The sequence below is a fragment of the Apiospora kogelbergensis genome (genome assembly GCF_038363985.1).
Source record: "Apiospora kogelbergensis strain CBS 113332 chromosome Unknown utg000008l_segment0_segment0, whole genome shotgun sequence".
NCBI lineage: Eukaryota > Fungi > Ascomycota > Sordariomycetes > Amphisphaeriales > Apiosporaceae > Apiospora > Apiospora kogelbergensis.
In genome coordinates, this window is record NW_027117425.1 from 1140881 (window position 1) to 1160933 (window position 20053).

The 20053-nt window shown below is 53.0% G+C and overlaps 8 protein-coding genes across 8 annotated transcripts; 3 read left to right on the forward strand and 5 right to left on the reverse strand.

Annotated features, from left to right (window-relative positions):
* Positions 1–4: 4 nt before the first annotated feature.
* On the reverse strand, positions 5–637 carry PG998_012339 (uncharacterized protein; the record flags this gene model as incomplete). Its single annotated transcript, XM_066879155.1, has 1 exon — positions 5–637. One exon carries the CDS (start codon positions 635–637, stop codon positions 5–7), a length of 633 nt encoding a protein of 210 aa, XP_066725539.1.
* Positions 638–1646: 1009 nt separating this feature from the next.
* PG998_012340 (uncharacterized protein) lies at positions 1647–3383 on the forward strand (the record flags this gene model as incomplete). Its single annotated transcript, XM_066879156.1, is given in 4 exon segments — positions 1647–1818; positions 1880–2165; positions 2223–2410; positions 2428–3383. The coding sequence occupies 4 exon segments, from the start codon at positions 1647–1649 to the stop codon at positions 3381–3383; spliced, it is 1602 nt and encodes a 533-aa protein (XP_066725540.1).
* Positions 3384–4455: 1072 nt separating this feature from the next.
* Positions 4456–5124, reverse strand: PG998_012341 (uncharacterized protein; the record flags this gene model as incomplete). The annotated part of the gene is made up of 3 exons (XM_066879157.1): positions 4456–4599; positions 4738–4765; positions 4895–5124. 3 exons carry the CDS (start codon positions 5122–5124, stop codon positions 4456–4458), a joined length of 402 nt encoding a protein of 133 aa, XP_066725541.1.
* A 1141-nt stretch (positions 5125–6265) lies between these two features.
* Positions 6266–8032, forward strand: PG998_012342 (uncharacterized protein; the record flags this gene model as incomplete). The annotated part of the gene is made up of 4 exons (XM_066879158.1): positions 6266–6455; positions 6596–6615; positions 6983–7470; positions 7573–8032. 4 exons carry the CDS (start codon positions 6266–6268, stop codon positions 8030–8032), a joined length of 1158 nt encoding a protein of 385 aa, XP_066725542.1.
* Positions 8033–9557: 1525 nt separating this feature from the next.
* On the forward strand, positions 9558–11625 carry PG998_012343 (uncharacterized protein; the record flags this gene model as incomplete). Its single annotated transcript, XM_066879159.1, has 4 exons — positions 9558–9799; positions 9914–10134; positions 10432–10627; positions 10731–11625. 4 exons carry the CDS (start codon positions 9558–9560, stop codon positions 11623–11625), a joined length of 1554 nt encoding a protein of 517 aa, XP_066725543.1.
* A 1515-nt stretch (positions 11626–13140) lies between these two features.
* Positions 13141–14066, reverse strand: PG998_012344 (O-methyltransferase MdmC; the record flags this gene model as incomplete). Its single annotated transcript, XM_066879160.1, has 2 exons — positions 13141–13757; positions 13856–14066. The coding sequence occupies 2 exons, from the start codon at positions 14064–14066 to the stop codon at positions 13141–13143; spliced, it is 828 nt and encodes a 275-aa protein (XP_066725544.1).
* An 848-nt stretch (positions 14067–14914) lies between these two features.
* On the reverse strand, positions 14915–16165 carry PG998_012345 (uncharacterized protein; the record flags this gene model as incomplete). The annotated part of the gene is made up of 1 exon (XM_066879161.1): positions 14915–16165. The coding sequence occupies one exon, from the start codon at positions 16163–16165 to the stop codon at positions 14915–14917; it is 1251 nt and encodes a 416-aa protein (XP_066725545.1).
* Positions 16166–17153: 988 nt separating this feature from the next.
* On the reverse strand, positions 17154–17959 carry PG998_012346 (ORM1; the record flags this gene model as incomplete). Its single annotated transcript, XM_066879162.1, has 2 exons — positions 17154–17593; positions 17821–17959. The coding sequence occupies 2 exons, from the start codon at positions 17957–17959 to the stop codon at positions 17154–17156; spliced, it is 579 nt and encodes a 192-aa protein (XP_066725546.1).
* Positions 17960–20053: the final 2094 nt, after the last annotated feature.

Genomic DNA, 20053 nt, shown 5'->3' on the forward strand with positions numbered 1-20053 from the left:
ATACTCATGCGAGAGCCAGCCCCCAAAAAAGGCTGGCCTTTGAAGTGGCGTCGTCGATTATGTTGTCCAGAGCATTCCTCCATGGAAGAGAGTTCTGGCCGTTGCCGCCCCGCTGGAATAGCTGGAAGTAGCTCCATTCGCCGGGGCGCGCGTAGTGAATCCTGCCCTGGGCCTCCGGGGGCACGAAGTGCAGCCAGTGGCGGGTCGGCCCCTCGATGGCCGAGGCCACCACAAAGCCCGTATGGCTGTGTTGCAGGTTGTTCAGCGCCTGCAACAGCCCCTGCGCCTCAACACCATGCAGGTAGACGTTGTTTTTCTCGGTGAGGCCTACCATGTCTTGCCCGAGCTTGGAGACCACGTCATTCGACTGCATGGAAAACTCGAAGGTCCGGTCGCTGAAGACGCGGGCGCGGCGAAGGGGGTTCTGGATATCGGGCTCAACCGAGCTCGATCTTGACGTGTCTGCTACTGCCGCACGTGCATGCACGATGGAGGACCCTCTGTCTTTCCCGCCTCTTCGGCTCGCCATGGTATTCGTCTTCCGAACGCAGGCGCCCTGGGTCTGGGCACCCAAGACTGAAAACTTCGAAGAAGCCTTGGCCGCTCCTGAAGCCTGTTTGCTGTTGGGGACGTTCATATTGAAGTACTATATCAGAACTTACCGTTTGCAGAAGTTGTTGAAGAATAGAGTGCGTTTGACTGTCGTGCTAATGATACAGGACAGGTTTCGAGTAAAAGCCGGGATCGTTGCACCTTTTATAATAGGGGTGCGCATATATGCGAAGCGTATATACTGGGAGAACCTCTTTGCACTGTTGGTCTGAAAGGAAACAAACAACGACAATGATATTGATAGAGAAAGGGGCAATTGTGCTAACTCCTCCAAGGGTTCCCTCACAATTTATTGTCCTCATACTCTGCAAGGAGGCACACTAATCATTTGATTTCAGCACACAAAGATGGCAGCTCAGACAATGATTGTATAAGATGAATGAAACAAGTGCACCTGCTCGTTGCTCTGGTTATAGGTAGCCCTTTACGGGGTTCTCCTCCTGTAGGGAGTGTCGTCGTCGGGCTCGTCAATCCGTCACTCTGGCAGAGCTCCAAGCCGAACGCAAGAAAGGTGCGAAAGGCATCGTAGTCATTGAAAGGGGTAGCAGGCTACTATTGGCGTTGATCGAGATGCAGCAACGGGAAACTCGAGTCGGTAGCATCTCTGGTGATTGGAGGAGAAGCAGGTAAGAGGACACCAACCACCACAATTGAAAAAGACTCACCGAGAGCCGGAGATGGGGAATGTTTAATGGTCTAGAATCTCATTCACCCCGCCCAAAAAAAAGAGGGTGGTGGAGCTATGGCGGCACCCGCTAAGATGGTATCATGGTTTCGTTTCGTGCTAATAATAATTTTCTACAAAAGTCAAGAGCTGATCTTCAATTCCCTCACCCTCACTCACGACCACGCCTCTGTCCGACTCCTTTGCATTTCCCCGCGAGTCTCTCGGTGTTACGTGTCTCATCCCTCACTCGCTGCTCATTGGGACCGCCTTAGGTTGCATATCCGAGTATACATTCATTCCCTCTCCAGCTGTTCAAAGCGCCTGAAAAGACTAGAAGCACGCTCCTCCATTGCTTTGTAGTCGAAGTATGGCTTCCCCTCACTTGGGTCCAGATGAAGATGGCACCAAACACCCCCACGAGACTCGTACTAACCCGGCGGCTTTGACGGATCCCGAAGTCGGTGATGATGGCCGCACGGCTTACAGCGTCGAACAGGTCGAGAAGGTGTACCGAAAGATCGATCGCCGCATCATTCCAGGTGAGTTTTCCCACTCCACCAAGAAAACACGTGGACAATTAGTAGCTAATACAGTCGACAGCATTTTGGATTCTCTATTTCCTGTGCTCTGCCATTCGTTCCAACATTGGTCTGGCCCAGACGATGAATGCCAATGTCGGCCATGATCTCAAGACGGTGCTCCACCTCTCCCCTAAGGACCTTTCGCTTGCCCTCGCCCTCTTCTATGTCGCATATGTCATCTTTGACTGTCCCTCGAACTTGGTCATGAGCCGTCTCAGTCCCAGAGTCTGGATGGCCCGCATTGTCTTCGCTGTGGGCGTTATTGGAATGTGCTTCACTGCCGTCAAGTCAGCCTGGAGTCTGAAGTGAGTCCGGACTGCCCCGCACCCCTGAGTTTCGCGTCGTTTCTCACATGCCAATAGGTTACTGCGTTTCCTTCTCGGCGTCGTGATTGCGGGCATGTGGCCAGGCATGTCTTACTACTTAACTTTGTTTTACCCGCCATCCCGTACCGGCAAGAGGATCGGCATGTACTTTACCGCAGCTCAAGTTTCGGCCGCCGTGGTCGGCCTGGTCTCCGCCGGCTTTCAGCTCATGGACGGGCGTCACGGTCTGTTCGGATACCAGTGGATGTTCTTGATTTACGGTATCCTGGCTGTTGCGCTGGGCTTTACCCTGCTTTGGTGGCTGCCCGACCGCCCTCTGCCACCGGGGAGAAACGCGTGCACAAGGGGCTCGCCAAATTGCTTCCTCCGACCCCTGAAGTTCTGGAGGGCGAGGATGCCATCATTCACTACGATGATCTCAAGCGAGTCTACCATCCTAGACCCTGGGCTCTCAAGGACTTAGGTTACGTCTTGATCGACTGGAGGCTTTGGCCGCTGACAATGATGTACTTTGGCGTTGTTGGCGTTGGCATCGGTACCCAGCTTTACGGCACCGTCATTATCTCCGGCATCAACCCGAACTTCACCGGGGTTCAGCTCAGCTTGCTGTTTGCTCCTATTTGGATCATGGATTTGATTGCCATCCTGCTTGTCACCCCCGTCTCCGATCGGTTCCATCGACTACGTCCTGTTTTCTTTTCGGCCGCCACTTGCATTCAGATTGCCGGTTTGTTGGTCGTCACGTTTGCCCCTCAGTCCAATCCATGGGCCCGTTACGGAGGGCTGCTCATGGTCGGCTTCGGACTGGGCCCCACGGTGCCCATCTGCATGACTTGGACCAACGAGATTTTCCAGCAGCGTCACGGCGAAGTCGGCGTGGCTGCAGCATCCGCCTTGGTCTCGGGGCTGGGCAACCTGGGAAGCGTCACCACCACCTACGCATTATACACCGGATGGCCCGAGGATGCCGCCAAGGGCCCTCGCCAGTACCGCAACAGCAACTTGGTCATGATCGGCATTCTCTGTGTGAGCATTCTCAGCAGCGCTGTCATGTACTTCGCGGTCAAGATCGTCGGCAATGAGCCCAGCCGCAAGATCAACTCCAGCGATGGAGAAGACAGCTTTGTTGATGGCGCCGCCCGCCGCGAACAACAGCAGCGTGGTTTCGGCCGTCTGCCCTGGAGTAAGAAGACCTAGTCGCCGCGCGCGATCGGCAACCCTGGCGCGCGGTGCACGGGTCTTTGATCTTCAACTATCGGCCCCCTCTGCCGCCACAAAGCAGCATTTGCAATCCGATGGTGCTGCTTTTCTTCATCGCCAGGAAGGGAAAGCAGGCAGTTCAACCTGCCAGCGCTCTACTATCTAACCTTTCATCTTTATTTTTCATTCTTGCGACATCAAGCGTTTGCGTGCGCTTTTCATACGAGGATTGGTATTGAGATGGTGCTCAATCCTCGACAGCGACAGTGCTTCTACGCCATTGCTGGGAACGGCGTTTTCGAACTTGGGCGGACGGGGCCCGGCGAAAACGCGAAACGCTATCGCCGGTCTGCCCCGTCTTTGTAGGCAGAGACATATTTACGGGATACACGAGAAAAGGGGGTTGCGGGTTTGGCGGCGGTTTTTGATTTTATCTTTTTTTGCATATGATACCCCATTTGAGTTTGACATGCGCTGTCATTCGAGGCTTGTTTCTTTCACGAACGAAAAACTCGACCGGCGACAGTGCTTCTACGCCATCGCCTGGGACGGCGTGTTGCGGCCGAGGCGGGACCGGCGACAATGCTGCTGCGCTATCGCTCGGGTATGAGTCTACTTTTGACTCTTCCCGCCTCATGGGTCAGCTTTCACACGTTCTTTTTACTTGATCTCTTCTCTCATTCTTATGAAGAAATAGCCTCTTTCCTCCGTCGTCTGGATTAGCACACAGACAGGACAGACCCAACACATGATGTGTCGGCCCTTTCACGAATTGGTCGTACACTCCATTGTTGGATATAACAATGAATATACTTGGTCGCTACGGCCCCTAAACCTGTCGCTGGACTTTTCTTTTGTTATCTTACTTTCCGCATATGGAGTCGTCACGGTTGCTGGCCAATTGTCTGATTGCGGATGTCTTTCTCATTGCAAATACGCTGATGGTATTGTCAGCCCTTCTCGTCCTCTTCTATGTAAGAAAACTCTTAACTCAGTATTTGGCCGGGTGCCTCTCGTTAGAACCCTCCGACCCCAAACTCCACCCCCCTCCCCATCTTATTACACGCTCTCAGACCCCTGAGGGATACTGCTTATCCTTGATCGCCAACCAGTCTCGGCCCATACGGTGCAAGATATTGGCCTCCCGCGGCTTTAGGTACATGGGCTCCGTGACTGCCAGGTACGTTTTAAAGCATTCTTTGGGCAATTGTTCCTAGTGCCAGTCTGGTTAGGATATTGGTTCTTCTCTTTGCATGAGTTGGACAAATGTAAGAGCCGGCCTGCCATATAAGCGGCCCCTTGCGGCTATGCTAATAAAGAGCAAAAGCAGGCTTCCTGACACTTTACTTACCTTCATGAACCACTCAACTGATGCAGTCCTAAAATGGAGGCGCATGTCAGATTTTGTCGGCAAGAGTCGCGGAAGGGATAGAGAGAGGATAGAGTATGCATGAGGGGTAGAGATATCTTCTCATGAGCCACACCAATACAATGTCCATCAAACTCACCAGTTCTCCACCCACGAGATCGTGCCCGGGTCTTCGGGCGACTGGTAGACCTCGAAGAAGACGCACTCGGGCTCCCCAATCACCATGTCAAAGACGGGCTTGTAGGCCTCCATGAATTTGGGCACGTCCTCGGGCGCGATGTAGACCGTCACATGCAGGCTGAAGCCGTTGGCGGAAAAGTCCGCTGATGACGAGGATAAGGGTGGTGCAGTGGTAGTATCGGTAGCCATGATGAATGGATCTGGACGGATGTTGACTACGGGAAACTGTTGTCGTTTCTGTGCGTACTACTATATATATCTGCTTGGGATTTGCGTTCTTCTCGGAGATAATGGGAGCGAGTGAGTATGCCGGGTTCGTATATATGCGTATGGGTGGCCATACTTGCGGCCAAGCTTGATTTCAAAGCAATACCAGGATGTTCCGCCGGAGCCAGGATGTCACGCCGGAGCGATCGTTAAAGCCGGGCGCGGCGCGGAGGGGATTTCTTTTTCAACACCAGCTCGTCGTGATGATCGCGGTCGTTTGCCTAACCCCGCCGCCACACACTCCCAGCCCGGAGCATCTCCTTCACAACGACAACTTGCAAGGGGTTTCCATCAAACACATAAGCAGCAGGGGCTTATCCCAGCTTTTTGGACATGTTCGCACATGCCATGTTCAAGCTGAAAGAGAAGGCTAGCCAAACACGCTCTCCAGGAATCACGGTTATCGCAGATCAATCGCATTAAAGACACACGGGACGGAGACATCTGCGATGACACGTTCGCTCCACGTGGCAGACATCGAACTACCGCTACTAACCCCGGACCGCACGCACGAGTCAGTCACGCACTTGTTCGGGAAGTCATTCTAGAAGTCGTTCTGGAAGTCATTCTGGAACTGTATTTGCCTCCAGGTACTCGAGTCTTCTGATGTTCGTAGGGCCCTATGTTTCAACATCCCCAATGATCGATGGCCAACGCCGGTTAGCGCATCATGAATCGGTCTCTTCCAGTCCCGCGTTGCCCCCATCATTGTGTCCAACTTCTTCATCAGACGGTTTCATGGACATCTCTGTTCGGGATTTGAAGTTTTCCGTACCACTACTGCATCATAGAACTTTCTTTCCTTCAACAGGTGGAATCTGGGTTTGAGAAGCTGGTTTTTATTCTTATCTCCTTCATCCCCCTTCCACTCGGGGTTCACAACATCCCCCCTCTCATTTCTCAACCCTTTTCTTTCTCTTCATAATTCAAACCCCAGCCTACAGGGCCAATAACAAATTGAGAGACGACAGGTCCAGTCAAACGGCAATAGACTGAGATGTTATGCAGAGCGACAAAACGCTTACAAGCATATACGGTGCACTTCTGAGTCCCAAGCCATGACATGCCGTTACTGATAGCCGGGGCCGTCCCGCCACCTTCCGATGTCACGCCCAATCTTCAACATCCGCGCGACGCAGGCCGGATGACAGTCCTTGTGGGAAACACTGTCTGCGTCACCGTGGTACACCTCGCCTTTTTGTTTCGCTGTTATGTCAAGTACGCCGCGAGGCAGCGCTACACCGTTGAAGACTGTATGTTGGTTTTGCTTCCCTTCGCCTTGAGCTCAGCCCATTCCTTCCTCCCTTGCCAACCTACGTGTACATCATCTCCGCGGCATTATCGATCGTAGCCCAATTGCCTCCGACAGGGTCGTTTCGACTGACAGTTCCAGGGTTTTGCACCGTTTCTTGGGTATGTTTTCTCTCATTCTCAATATCTACCAGAGCGAAGGAGACTGACGAGGCCCTATGAGATTTTGATAACACTGTACGCCATCGTCGGGTTTATGAGTTAGTTGCACCTTGGCAATACCAGTTCACACGATAGGCGGTTTATTGATAAGCTCTATCACAGTGTTCAAACACGGATTGGGGTTCTATGCCTGGGACTTACCCGTCCAAGACTATTCGCAGTGCTTGAAGGTACAAAAGCTATCACCCTCGTTTTTCTTCGCCTTGATTCCATTACCCCTCGCCTTTTTCTCTCCTCCCGGATTCAATTCACCAGGGGTTTCTATTATGTATTCCGTTGAGACTTTTTGTCTGACTCTTGCATCCAGTGGCTCTACGTGCAATCTCTGCTTTACGGGCCGACCGTCTTCTCCACCAAGGCGACGCTGCTCTTCTTGACATCGCGAGTCTGTTCTGTCCGGAGAAGCATCTCAAAAGTCATCAACATCTTCATATGCCTCCTCATAGTCTTTTACGTACCCTTGCAGATCGTCAAGACCCTCATATGTCTGCCTGTCAAAGCCTTTTGGGACCCAGAGGTTCGCCAAAGCTCGCCGGACGTCAAGTGCCTCAACCAAGGCATAGTGTTTGTGACCGACTCTTGTTTCGCTGTCGTCACCGACGCCACCATCCTCATCATCCCCATTGTGCTGGTCTGGTCCATGAGCTTGCCCTTCTGCAAGAAAGTCAAGGCTGTTCTCCTGCTCGGGGCGGGCGGGGTCGCCGTGGCCGTGACGGGGTACAGAGTTCCCCTCCTGTTCAAGTATGAGCACTCGAAGGATGTGACATCCAATTTTGTGGTCATTAATTTGCTCTGGTACGTGCCCCGTTCCTTCACACACACGACGTTTATGAAGACAACAAATCCCCGTTCAGTTGAATGGATTCATGATGCTGTACTTCCAACTGACATAACTAGCTCTCTGGAACAGAGTATCGGCTTCACATGCGCGTGCCTGCCCTTCTTCAATCTTTTCAGGTCGGCCAGGCGCAGGAGTCCCCGGCAGACCAGGCTGTTGGCGAACGTTCCGCGCACCTCGCACCGAGGTAAGCCGGCCGGGGGTGACGGTCTCCCCGAAGACCAGTCATCCTTCAGCGTTAGCCAGTACATGGGAATGCAGCTCATCATGATGACCAACAAACATCCAGTAGCAGCATACTCAGGGTCCGGGGGCGATGGAGTCTCCCGAGACGCGTACGATGCTACTTGGCAGCTGGAGGTAATGAGCTCGAGCGACCGGAGAAGAGACCGGTGGCCAACAGTTTCAGGGGGCCCTAACGATGCTACTGGAAAGCCGCCGCAAGATCAGAAGCGGAGGGGCTCGGCAAGTAGGGGGTTGCGGATTGCGGACGAGGAGGAGACCAGGGGCATATACTGACACGGGGCAGAATATGGAGTAGTGCTCCGACATAGGATTATTGAACACGTACTGTAGGAGAGTTCAAGATAAAACCCAATACCCCTATAGTCCATTCTTCGCCTATCGACAAATGCTTGTCCAAGCCGTAGTCAATCCGAACTAAAATGGGAACAGCTTGGGATATAATCTTCTATAGATAAACTAATATTGATATACTACCCTTTTTCTCGGCTTAATACTTTCCCCTTCTTATGCTTTAGTCTACGACACGACACTCAGCTCACCATTTATTTCCTTGTCTCGATCCTTTAAATAGCCACCAACCTTTCAAAAACCTAGGTACATATCTTATGATAGCATTTCTAATATTTGCCGCAGTCAAGATCATGCATGGCTCCAATATATATCGAATTTAACTAGTACAGTGGAGTTGAGAGTCCCAGAGCACCTTGATCAGTCACTTGTATTATTGAGGTTCTCTTCACAAAGCCCCTTTTACTTGAAACTCTCAGCACTAAACGAAACAGTGTGAGCTCTAAACTGTAAGATGTAGTATATCATATTGTTAAAATAGGCCTATACTACACCGTTTACTGAATGTGGGCTTTCGTTTTACAACATTTTCTTGTAGCCTAATCAAAAATGGTCATACACAAGAAGACTGTTTTCGTTGCTGGTACCTGTAGTACTCATAGTGCTGTAACCGAGTAGGAACCGACCGAGATGAGGGTTACGAGACAGCGAAGATCCTATTTCAGTCTTCTGCTTGCTATCACATCAATGTCGGAAGGCCATATATCACCAAGGGAGAATGGGACACGTCACATCTCGAATTCCCCACGGATATTCAGGGGACTGTCACGTATTAATTACTATGTAAGTGGCTGGCTCTTCGTGGTAGATAGCGTGGGCTTTGAGCCTCAGACGGCCCGGCGTACAAGTGACGCGTAATACGTCACATCATCTTACAGCACATCACTTATTTGCGGAATACCACATCAAGCTGCATTGGGCATGTTCTCTGTGTTGGGCCAGTCTCCCGAAGCGGAAGGTGGCTTAGATCTATGTTGGATGCACTGCAAATGCAGACTCGCCGCAGCTCGGTGCGAGGATGATCAAGAGACCATTCCAGACACGAGTAAGAGAGCCAGTCATATAAGATCCACCGTCCCAGCGCCAGGGATCCGGCTCGTCGGAAGCTACTTTAACCCTGGGGATATACATACATCACCATGGATTTCCAGCGATCGTCGTACCCATTCATGCATTAGTGCTTACATTCTGTTCTCTGTGCTGCCGGCAGAATCTCCCTTGTGCTGCGCCGATGCTTGCTGACTAACGGCCTGCAGCCAGGGTTGGAGAGACACCCCTGCTCATCCCGTGCAAAGCATCCATCTTCCTGCATGACGGAGCAGCAATCAATCATTTCCAAAGCCCGACCTACCTACATGCCAACTGGCAGCTCATCACCCTGCGTTCAGGCTCCCTCTCCCCCCACCTCCCCGGCGAGGATTGCTCGTCGTTGATGAACGCACAACCCACGATGCCCGATCCGACGACCGAAGAGGATGAAGAGGGTAGTAGCAGGCCACCGCCCTCGGTTTCTTCTTCTTCGTCTTCCGAGCCCGGGGTCGCCAGCCAGCAGCAGCCCAGGCTGGTTACCCCGCGCGACCCCGAGGATTGGGAGCGCGTGAAGCCGATTCTGAAGGAGCTGTACCTGAACCAAGGCCTCACCCTCAAGGCTCTGGTACAGGAGATGAGAGATGTTCACCACATCAAGGCCACGTAAACATTTCCCTCTCGCTCTTCTCTCCCCCCTGCTTCCTGTCTCTGCATCTCACAGTCGAGTTTAATGGGCTGTTTGGTTGGGTATATCTGACTAACTTGCCGACCAACCAGCATACGACAATACAATCACCGTTTCGCCAAGTGGGGTTGGCGGAAGTACAAAAAGAAGAGACAAAGCAGCGTTGCGGCACAGTCGGCGCTGTCCCAGGATGATAGCTACCAAGGCGACATCTCTAGTGTCGGCAGTCCCGGGACCCCATCTGAAACATCCATAATCGCTTCGCCTGTTGCTTTGCCGCCCACTAAACTGTTCATACACCAGTCTGACTTCGGTAAGTGAAAATGAAAGCCCAAAGCCCACGAATCGCCGAAACGACACAACGAACGTATATGCGTCCATACTTGCTTGCCTCGCTGTACATCACGCTGGTCGGTCGGCGGCGAGAAAAAGCTGTACTGCTAACTGATACTTCTTCCCATTCCATCGTAAAGCGGCTAGGGTGAGCTCAGGACTCGGCTCTTACCGTAACTACATCCATTCATGGGCGGCGACGGACCCGCGGTGGCTCAAGCCGACCCGGTACCAGAGCATAGAGGTCGACCGAAAGCGTATACCTTTCGAAGATCAGCTTCTCGTGGCCAAGCACTATGTCCACGCGAAAGACTATCTGAACGCGGGACACATGCTTCGCGCGGCCTTTTGAGCATCGAGCCGCTCGTCAATGACCAACACATCTCGGGGGCCTGGGACCTCTTCATCATAGGACCCCTCGTGATAGGCGAGATGGGCCGCGACACGGACGTCGTCATGAAACTATACACCAAGTGAGTCACCTGCCAATGCATACATTCAGCCATGGAAAGGAACGAACGGAGAGCCTTGACTTGAGGCAATACAGGGGATGCTAATCCTGTGGCCAAAAAACAGGTATCTCTACCAGCAAATGCTGGTCCAGCGCGGAGTCAACCACCCCATGACGGCCATGGCACTGAGCCTGCGGGCGGCAGCCAACGAGGGGCCGGCGAGCGTGTTCGACTTCATCTCGAAGCTGTGCCAGCTGCTGTACGACACGTTCCGGGAGCTGCGGGGGCTCTGCGCCTCGACGCTGTACAGCCGGTGGCACTTTGCGCGGCTGACGAACAACACAGAGGCGAAGGTGCAGATGTCGGAGGACTGGCGGCAGCTGGCCAAGCACGCCGAGGCCGAGTTCGGCGCCGTCAACGTCATGGTGCTCAACTTCCAGTCGCTGGCGCTGCAGGGCACGACGCGGGGCTTGACGGTCTTCGAGGGCGAGGAGACCATCGAGCGCATGGAGCGTCTCGCCGACGTCGCCAAGCAGCAGTGGCGCCAGTCCAAAAGCCGCAGCGGCGATCCGTGGCAGGGCGCCCTCCAGGTCAGCGTGTACCGGCTGTCGCAGTACATGATGGCCAAGTACTGGGCCGGGCAGTATCGGAAACAAGGACAGGGACAGGAACAAGAGCAGCAGCAGCAGCAGTCTCAGCATCAGGACGGGGATCGGGACAACGTCTACGCCCGCGCCCGCCTGGTGCAGTACTGCCAGGACATGGTCTTCCTGGAGCCCGACGTGACGCCCGATGCGCAGTGGGGCAAGTACGGTACCTTTGCCGAGGAGATGCTGCATGAGGCCGGGCTGCAGCGGGAGGCCGAGGCCGTGGCCCGCTGGCGGCAGCAGCGCGAGATCGACCCGGCGGTGCGGGCATCGTTCGAGCGAGAGGAGACGGAGCGAAGGGGGGATACGGAATGGTGGTCCAGTTCGGCGGATGACAAGATGGTGGTGGATGGGGACCCAGATTCAGACTGAGAGAGACAGATAAGAGAAGCGGAGTGAAGCAGCATCTAATGAGAAAGTGAAGAAGAAAGACACGGGCGAAGTGTAAACCTCCTCACGGTTTGATTTGCTAAGGCGTTTTGTCAAGCAGGGCCACATGTATCAAAGCTGGGTAAGAAAGAACAGGGAGAGAGAGACTACAGGATCACTCCCAGAATTGGGCTTCAAATCAAAGGGCGGTCCAATTTTTGCGCTATTCCCCGAGCTGTTTCCATCAATTTGCCTCTGTGACCAAACAAGACGTACAGAACAAGCATATGTCTATTGTCTATGGGTAACTTCCCCTGGCCTACTCACTTACACAGCCTGTCTATAAGTTTCTCAAGGTTTCTGACTCGAAACTTACCTGCTTCCAACCAATCGACTCAAGTCATTCGCCGTCCCCCAAACTTAGCGGGGCACTTTTTAGCAGCAGCTGGGTTGGGCTGCAGCAAAACACCATTCTCGTCACCGGCCCTGCAACTTGATGCCTTCCTCCCCGCCCCATATACTTTCGGAGACTCTCCTCTCTGCCAGCAGTACACACAACCCACCATGTCCCTGTCCCTGTCCCTGTCCATGCGTTTCTTTCCTTCAATCACTGCGATTAGCAACGATTCTTTCATCAAATCATAAGTCTTCGTGGCTCAGTTGGTTAGAGCGTTGGTCTCATATTTCAATATGACTGGATTCAAAGTTCAGATATCCAAAGGTCGAGAGTTCGAGTCTCCCCGAGGACATGATTATATCTTTTGCCCCTTGTGAGGAGTGAATAGAGTTTATCATTTACTATTTTTTACTTTTGGGGGTAGGGTACGAGTATATAGAGTGGAAGAAACGGAAAGACAAAATTTGGGTATTGTGGGAGTCGGTGATAGCAAAAAGAAGATCGTCACAGGTAACGCCATCCAAATGCGATTTAGAGTAATGGCACGAGGTAAAAATGTAAATTTCGTACTTGTGTGCTGTGTGAGGGAATCGAACCCCCGCCTCTAGCTTGGAAGGCTAGAATTCTACCACTGAACTAACACAGCTTGCCAGTGATCTGGTAAGGATGATGACAAATCACACGCTTATTGCATATATCTTGGATTGTGTCCATCATCCCGGTGATCAGCTTCGCATCCTTTTCCTCCAGCAGATCCTCAAGACTGGGGATAACCTCGCTTTGGGGGGCTTTCTGTATGATGGCAGATGGATGCGCAGCTTTCTGTCCGGATTCACAAGGACTTTCGCATTCCCGCCGGATGGTGTTCCTGCTACAGCACTAGGTTTTGCATTCAATCGGGTCAAGATATCCTGGATAAGCTTATCCGTTAACGGCGATTTCTTTACGTCTGTCTATTGAGGAATAATCTGTGAACGATGTGTACTATTTAGGTGCCCGATTGGGTGCGCCTGATGCCATCATGCCAAGTCCAAGAAAACAAATCCCCCGAGACTTCCTTGCTGACAAGCAGGCATGGGTCCTTTGTAAGAACCGCCTCGCGCTTGATCAATTCCCCTTGCTCAGTCCTTTAGTCGAGCCATGATCAATCCATCCCATAGCGGGCATAACCAGGCCTCGAGGCGCGGATTCTCCTTCATCTCGCGGTTGAACTCGCGCAGCTTGACCAGCTCGTTCTCCCAATCGCGCTGGCGGAAGTTCTGGCGCTGTTGGTGCGCGATCGTGTTGAGCTGGCTGTCGTTGACCACGCCGCCCCAGCGCAGCGCATTGTCGCCGATAATGAGACCTCCCTTGCGCAAGAGCCGCTTGTTGCTGCTGCCGTCGTCGCCCTCTGCCGAGGCCGGCGGGTTCTCCAAGATGGTTCGGAGGTACTCCGGATATCCAGACTTCTGCGCGTCGATGAAGACGATGTCATACGGCTCCTGTTGCTGCTGGCGTCCCTTGCGGTCGGCGTCGTTCTCGTCCAGGGTAGAGGCGGGGTTTGGGACTTGCTGTGAAAGAGTGGTCAAGGCATCGCCGGTCACGATACGGATGTTGTTCGCGGAGTAAAGGTCAAAGCTGTTAACTGCCTTTGCGGCGTACTCGAGATCGGACTCCAAGCCAGTGACTAGGCCATCCTCACCAACAGCATGGGCCCAGACCATGCAAGAGAAGCCATGGAAGACGCCAATCTCAAGGACTGTGGTTAGGAAATGTTAGAGGTTAGCCGATTAAGTGTTCTTCTGCTGGGGTGGGATTCTATAGAGCTTTTCTTCTCTTTCATTTTCCATGACTGACCTTTCTTGGCTCCGATGAGGCGAGCAATCCAGACCATGGCCTGCCCCTGAAACGTTGATATCATCATATGGGCGCCTAACTGATTCACGACCACATTGTCGTGGTAGTTCAGAAGGTATTCAGGGAGACTGGCGGAGTGCTCCTTGGCGTACTCCGTCACGAGACCGGCGATGGTCTTGTTAGGGTACAAAACGGGCTCTCCAGACTCCATGATGGATGTGGGTTGATGCAATCTCGTTGTTGTTGATGCTCAAGGGGCAAAGAGATTGGGGGAGATAGCAAGTGAAAGACGAATTACTGTAAATGTGATTGGAAAAACTAAGATTTTGCAGAACATCTGTTGTATTGATAGGGGGCTTTTATAGGAAAGGCACAGGTAGGTGACCAACTCATGGAATTTCTTGGCGATTGTTCACCTCCTTGAACCGAACTGATTGGGCTTTGATGAGCACAATGTATCTGGTAGGTGACCTGATAGATGACAATCACATCACGCCAGGTAAGGGGCATAGAACCTCCAGTCTGGATAATAACATCCCCTGCCTCGATTAATAAACACGGAGCAAACAGCAAGACACTTAGCAAATCATAAAAGAGAGTGACAATAAGAGTACATGCAGAAGAACTTCGGTAATAGTTATGATTATATATCTGAGATCAGAAATAGACATTCTTCACGAACCTTCACCCAACATGTATGATATATACGGATCTCTTCCACCACCAGCCACTGATTTGGAGCCTGGCACGTCTAACATCCAAAGCAAATGACAAAAAAAGGGAGCTTGACACGACCTAGAAACCATGTGTACCAAAAGATCTGCAACAACCACCAGACAAGCAAAACGTCCCTTAGAGCATTCGCGGTGCTTGTTGTCGTGTTGGCAGCAAGCAAGATACCACTAGTAGACGTAGAGATAGCAAAAAACTCCCTACGTTGCTGCTTATTTCGTGTAGGGGACAATCTCTATTCCATGAGTAAGGGTGAGTGAAATTTTGCTGGCTTCAGTATGGGGTCTTCGGCCGAAAGCCTAGGTAATAGTAGCGGAAGCATCACTCTTAAAGCAGAATGAACGCCGCACCGCTCAGGCCAAAGAGCAGACCACTGACAGCCGAGACGCCATACGAAGCGGCACCCGCCGCCTTGGCGGGTGTCGGCGCCGTGGTGGGCTGCGTAGTAGCAGTAGTAGCAGGAGGCGTCGCGGGTTGAGGCTGAGATGTCACCATAGTTGGAATCTGAGGTTGAGCCACAGTAGTGGGCATCTGAGGCTGAGCCGCAGTAGTAGGCATCTGAGGTTGGGCCGCAGTAGTAGGTTGCTGGGGCTGAGGCTGGGGCTGGGGTTGAGAAGATGCTTGAGGAACTGCAGTAGTCGGCACCGGCACCACGACGGGGGCAATGGTGCTGGTCGAGAGTCGCACCACGGGGACGCTGGTGACGACGGTGACAGAAGTAGCAGGGGCGGTGCTGACGACGACGGCCGGGACCACGGACACGCTGCTCCAGGGGCTGGGCATCGTGGTCGAGCAGGGGATCGTCACGGTGACGGTGCCGCCCGAGACCCAGACGGCGCTCGACGTCGTCATGGTCTTGGTGATGGACGGTCGTCGGTGGTGGGTCGTGGGCACGACCGCGGCGGGCTGCGTCCAGGAGCAGGTACCGCTAACATACACGATGGCCGAGGTGGGCACGGGCGACACCTGCGTGCACGAGGGGCACGGCGCGGTGACGGTGACGGTGCCGCTGACCCAGGCGGTGCTGGGCGACGAGCTGGGCGAAGAGGAGGGCGCGGGGGAAGGCGCGGGGGAAGGTGCAACCGGCACCACCGCCGCCGTCGTGGTGACGCCGCCGGGGCAGCTCGAGCACGGCAGCGTCAGCGTGGTGGTGGAGTTGCTCCAGGCGGGCGCCTGCGTGGTGGTGACGGGCATGGGCACAGGCTGAACGGAGGTGGTGGTCGTGACGCCTCCGGGGCAGACGGGGCAAGGCAGGGTCAGCGTGACGGTCGTGTTGTTCCAGAGCGACTGCGTCGTCGTCACGGGCACCGACTGGTTGACCGTGACCATCTGGGTCGTGACGGTCGGCGTGGGCGTTGTCATGCCGGGGTTGCTGGACGGGAGCGGGAGAGTACTTACGGGGCCCGGGGTTGACGTCGTGGAGTCGTTGCCCGCCTGGCGTCGGTGAGGGAGAGGGGCGGCCTCGAACAGGCCCAACTTGTCCAGACCGGCACCGCCGCCGCGTCGCTGGGCGTTGCTGTTCTTGGTGGCCTCAGCCATGCCCAGGAGGGCAAGCGAACCGACAACGGAGAGCTTCATGATTTATTCTTCTTCTTCTTTTCGTCTGTCTCCTCGCCGTCTTCAAGGGGGTTGAGTATATCTTGGAAGCAAAATAATCTTACTATCACTGAGTTATGAAAAGCGAACGTGTAGTATACGTAGCGATTGTTGGAGAAAGAAAGACTTGAGGGGTTTTGTTATATGGCAAGAGCGAGAAGATTCAAGGAAGACTGTCTCTAGGGGATTTATACGTGGGTAGGTTGCGGTCTTCCATCAACAACAGTCAACACACCTCCAGTCTCAGAACCGGCCACTCCGCAACATCAGGGACGGACTGGCAAGGCAACGTCGCAACTGGGAGACTAATTCGTTTCTATATTGCCTCAAGCCAGGCCGGACAGTGTTGGGCATTGGACTACCTCAGGCCAAACTCGTATATCGTTATAGTAGTCTGTCTAGAGATGTTCGTGCTCAGTCTGATTTATTTTCTCCGAATTCGCATATGTTGGGACGCTAGTGAACCACGCTGGGCTAAAAGCTTCAGCAGCCACTGGCCTCATGGTCGTATGGTATAGTACATATGGGTAGCACCTGCCGCCTGCCAATTTATTGTTCGCTGATGGCCAGCAGGGTGAATTCAGCCCGGAGGTTATCTCCATAAACCCGGAGGGACCCTGCCGCATTTCGAAGTCACATATACATTCCTCGGCCCGTGAGAGGAGCTCCTAAGTGAGAGAAATTGCTCATAACGCCATCTGGGCTAGGCATTGTACTTCTTTTTCCTGGCTGCTTGCCTTTCTATGGTAAGGTACCTGGTTTTTGGCGTCATTTGCTGCCTTGACAGGGTCCTGGCTCCCTAGCATCTCTTGGTTTCTTTGCGTTGGTGCACGTATTGTGTGATATAAACCCCAATGAGCCGACCATCGATGTGTGGTATTTCTTTTCCCTCGCGGTCGCTCGAGTTGACACTTTTCTTCCGGGTTCACTCACTGTTCCTCCTCGGGCACACCAGAAAATAGGCCAACCCTCATACGGTGACTCTACATAAAAGATCAGTATTTGTACTAGTTTCAGGCCGGAAGTTTTGTCTGGTTAGAATTGTACGTACAAATGGTAGCTTAGGTATTACCACAGCAAGAGTAGCCAGAAAGTTGATGGTAAAGTACGTGAGGTCGTAGTTGGTGTAGTGCGTGCTCAGAAGAAAGAGCACAATGGGCACACTAAGGAGAAACTTCTTGGCCGGCGTGTACTGGGCACCATCATCGATCTGTTCCCACATGTTCAAGTTGTCGTAGGCTCCGCTGTTGAACTCAAAAGGCGTACCGCGAACCCAGTGGAACATGATATACGAGCCGAACATGTATGAGATATTCGTCAGGGTCCACGAGGTTTCCTGCGAAACGCCGGGCATAATGTCGTAGAAGATTTTAAGGGCGAAAATTAGGACAAAGTGAATCGTCCAAGCACCTGTATGGGGGTTTCGAGGTTAGCTCATCCGCCTACTGCCAAATCGATGTTTTAGAAATGCGCCCATCCCCTTGACCGGCGCTCTCATGGTACTCGTGCTTCGCATTCTTTTGCAATCACTCCGGCATAAACCTTGTTTCGTGTTTGCGCCATGATTCTTGAGCAAGCCCTCGGGCTGCCATCTTTCGCACCTCTCTGGCTCGAGGGTATAGATATATGTGACGTACCTTTCGCGTTGACCCATTGTGCGTTCAAGTTCGGGAGGGCCGATTGGTCACTCAGTTGCTCTATAGGCTCCTGAGGTTCTTGGTAGATCTGTAAGATACTACTGGACCTCCGTCTCCTGGTCGTCTTCTCCTCGGCCATACCGAGGTACGTGTTTCCCGCGCGCGGAGGGGGGTTTGTGCCGACGCCGTAGGACACGGTGCGGGGAAGGACTATCGGGGAAGACAGTTTGGCGGTGTTGGAGGAATCTTCGTGAATCTTTGTGTTGGCCACCGTGGGCAATTTGGTCGTCAAAGTCTCGCAACGGGGCGGGACTTTGAGCAAGGCCGTGGGAAGGAAGGATGTAGGAGGTAGGTCGTGGCTCTTTCGTTTCGCTTGGCGACGACGAAGACGGTAAGGAGCGGCGACGGACGGACGGGCGTGGGAGAGAAGCTTGGTAGTGGTTCGTAGGGCTTGCGATATCACAGAAAAACAAGATACGAGCGACCAATGGGACCAAGGGGATATGTCTGGACGGCTGACAAAAGGAAAGCCGGAGGCGAAAATATCAGGCGTAGCAGTAGTAGAAGTAGTAGTTAGTAGCTCTAGGGGAGCATATGCACAAGCCGCGACACGTGAGCCAGAACAATGATGGGTGCTGCTACTTTGTAGAAAGATGCCAATCAATGGTGGAGAAAAAGGAGAAGTGGCTTGCAGGGCCAATGAAGAAGCCGGGTCGGATAGGCAGCGAACGTTTTTCTTCTCTTGTCGTAACTCTTTTTGCGGGGATTCCGGGTGGGAAGTGGAAGCCTGAGGTCAGATCAGGTCGGATCGTGTGGTGTCGTATTGGATGTGCAGATGCGCGTACGCAAACGTTTGGTTATTTGGTGACGAGGATGGCTTTTTTCGGGCAATTGAGGTCAGGTGTGATGTGTAAGTATGTAGGTATTCCCAGGGGAGTGAGATGGGCGATGTAGGCATGTATTGCATGTACATGCAGCAGCTCCAAAAAGGGTCACGGGTAGCAGGGTAGGTAGTAGGGGGGCAAAAGAAGGTTATAGGTCACTTGGTGCTTGGCCAGCTGGAATTGGAGGAAGCTGACACACTTTGGGCAGGTGGTGGAAGAAGTACCGTACGCCTTTGTAGTAGTGGCTTTTGTAGTTTTGTAGGGGCTGGCTGAGCTGGAAGCCTTCTTTGCGTCCGTCCCTGGTGTTCCTGGCTTCATTGTCTCGACGCCAAGCCGGGATCTCTGCAAAATAGGGTGGTGGATCGCATTACGTGGATGGTTTACACAGCATCAAACAAACACCAGGGCCGCAACTCGCGGACACCGGCAGTACAGAACAATTCTGCCGTCTCTCCAATCGCTTCGCTCTGTCCAAGAGACATCCCAATTCATTACCAGGTTACATAGAGTAGGGGCCGTCACTGCGCTCCAGGGGTTTGGTCTATTGGGCCGTCTGGAATTGGCATTCGGTGCGGAGATGGAAGCCGTTTCCGGGAACATCCCCCTTGGCTTTGGTACCATCACTTTCGCGTGTCCCCATGTTCGTAGGTGCGCCAAGACCTTTGGCAATAAGCGCGAATACGTTTCTATATAGGTGCAAAGCGAGGCGAGGCCAATGCGATAGGAGTGAGCCTCGTCGTCGTGGTCGTGCAAGCACCAAGTAATAGAAAGCTGAGCACAACAGCCGTTCCAGGCCCTTCAGGGTCTCACTTATCAACATCTGAGGCTCCACCGATAAATATCCAGCTCCGCCGCGGCTCCCTTGGTTCTCGAAGGAAAAAAGCAACCCATCCTTGTCATTCAGATTCAACACGAGAAGGGCTGTGATCTGGGATGTTTTGATCTAGGATGTTTTGAAGGCTTGTTAGCTAATTAGATGGATACGTGCGAAATCAAGATGCCATTCGACATGTTCGGTATATACATATGTATAAATGGCTGCCCCTTAGCATCGTGTTCATTGCAGTGAATACTGCCAGGGTTCACCCGGAACCAAGTGTCCGGTACAGAACGATGGGTACCTGCATCAGACACCCATACAGCGAGCGTAGAGTGGTTTTTTGTTTGTTTGTTTTTTAGCTTGTCATGCCTATTGCAATAGATGCCATCGTATCCAAACCAGAGAGCGAGACGTGCAAAACATACTACTACGAGCTGATGCAAATTACTGGCGTGCAAGTCAAGTTCAATTCCCAGTGGAAGCACCCCCTGTCCCCACTAACGCATTGCTGAAAGGGCGGCTGCAGGAC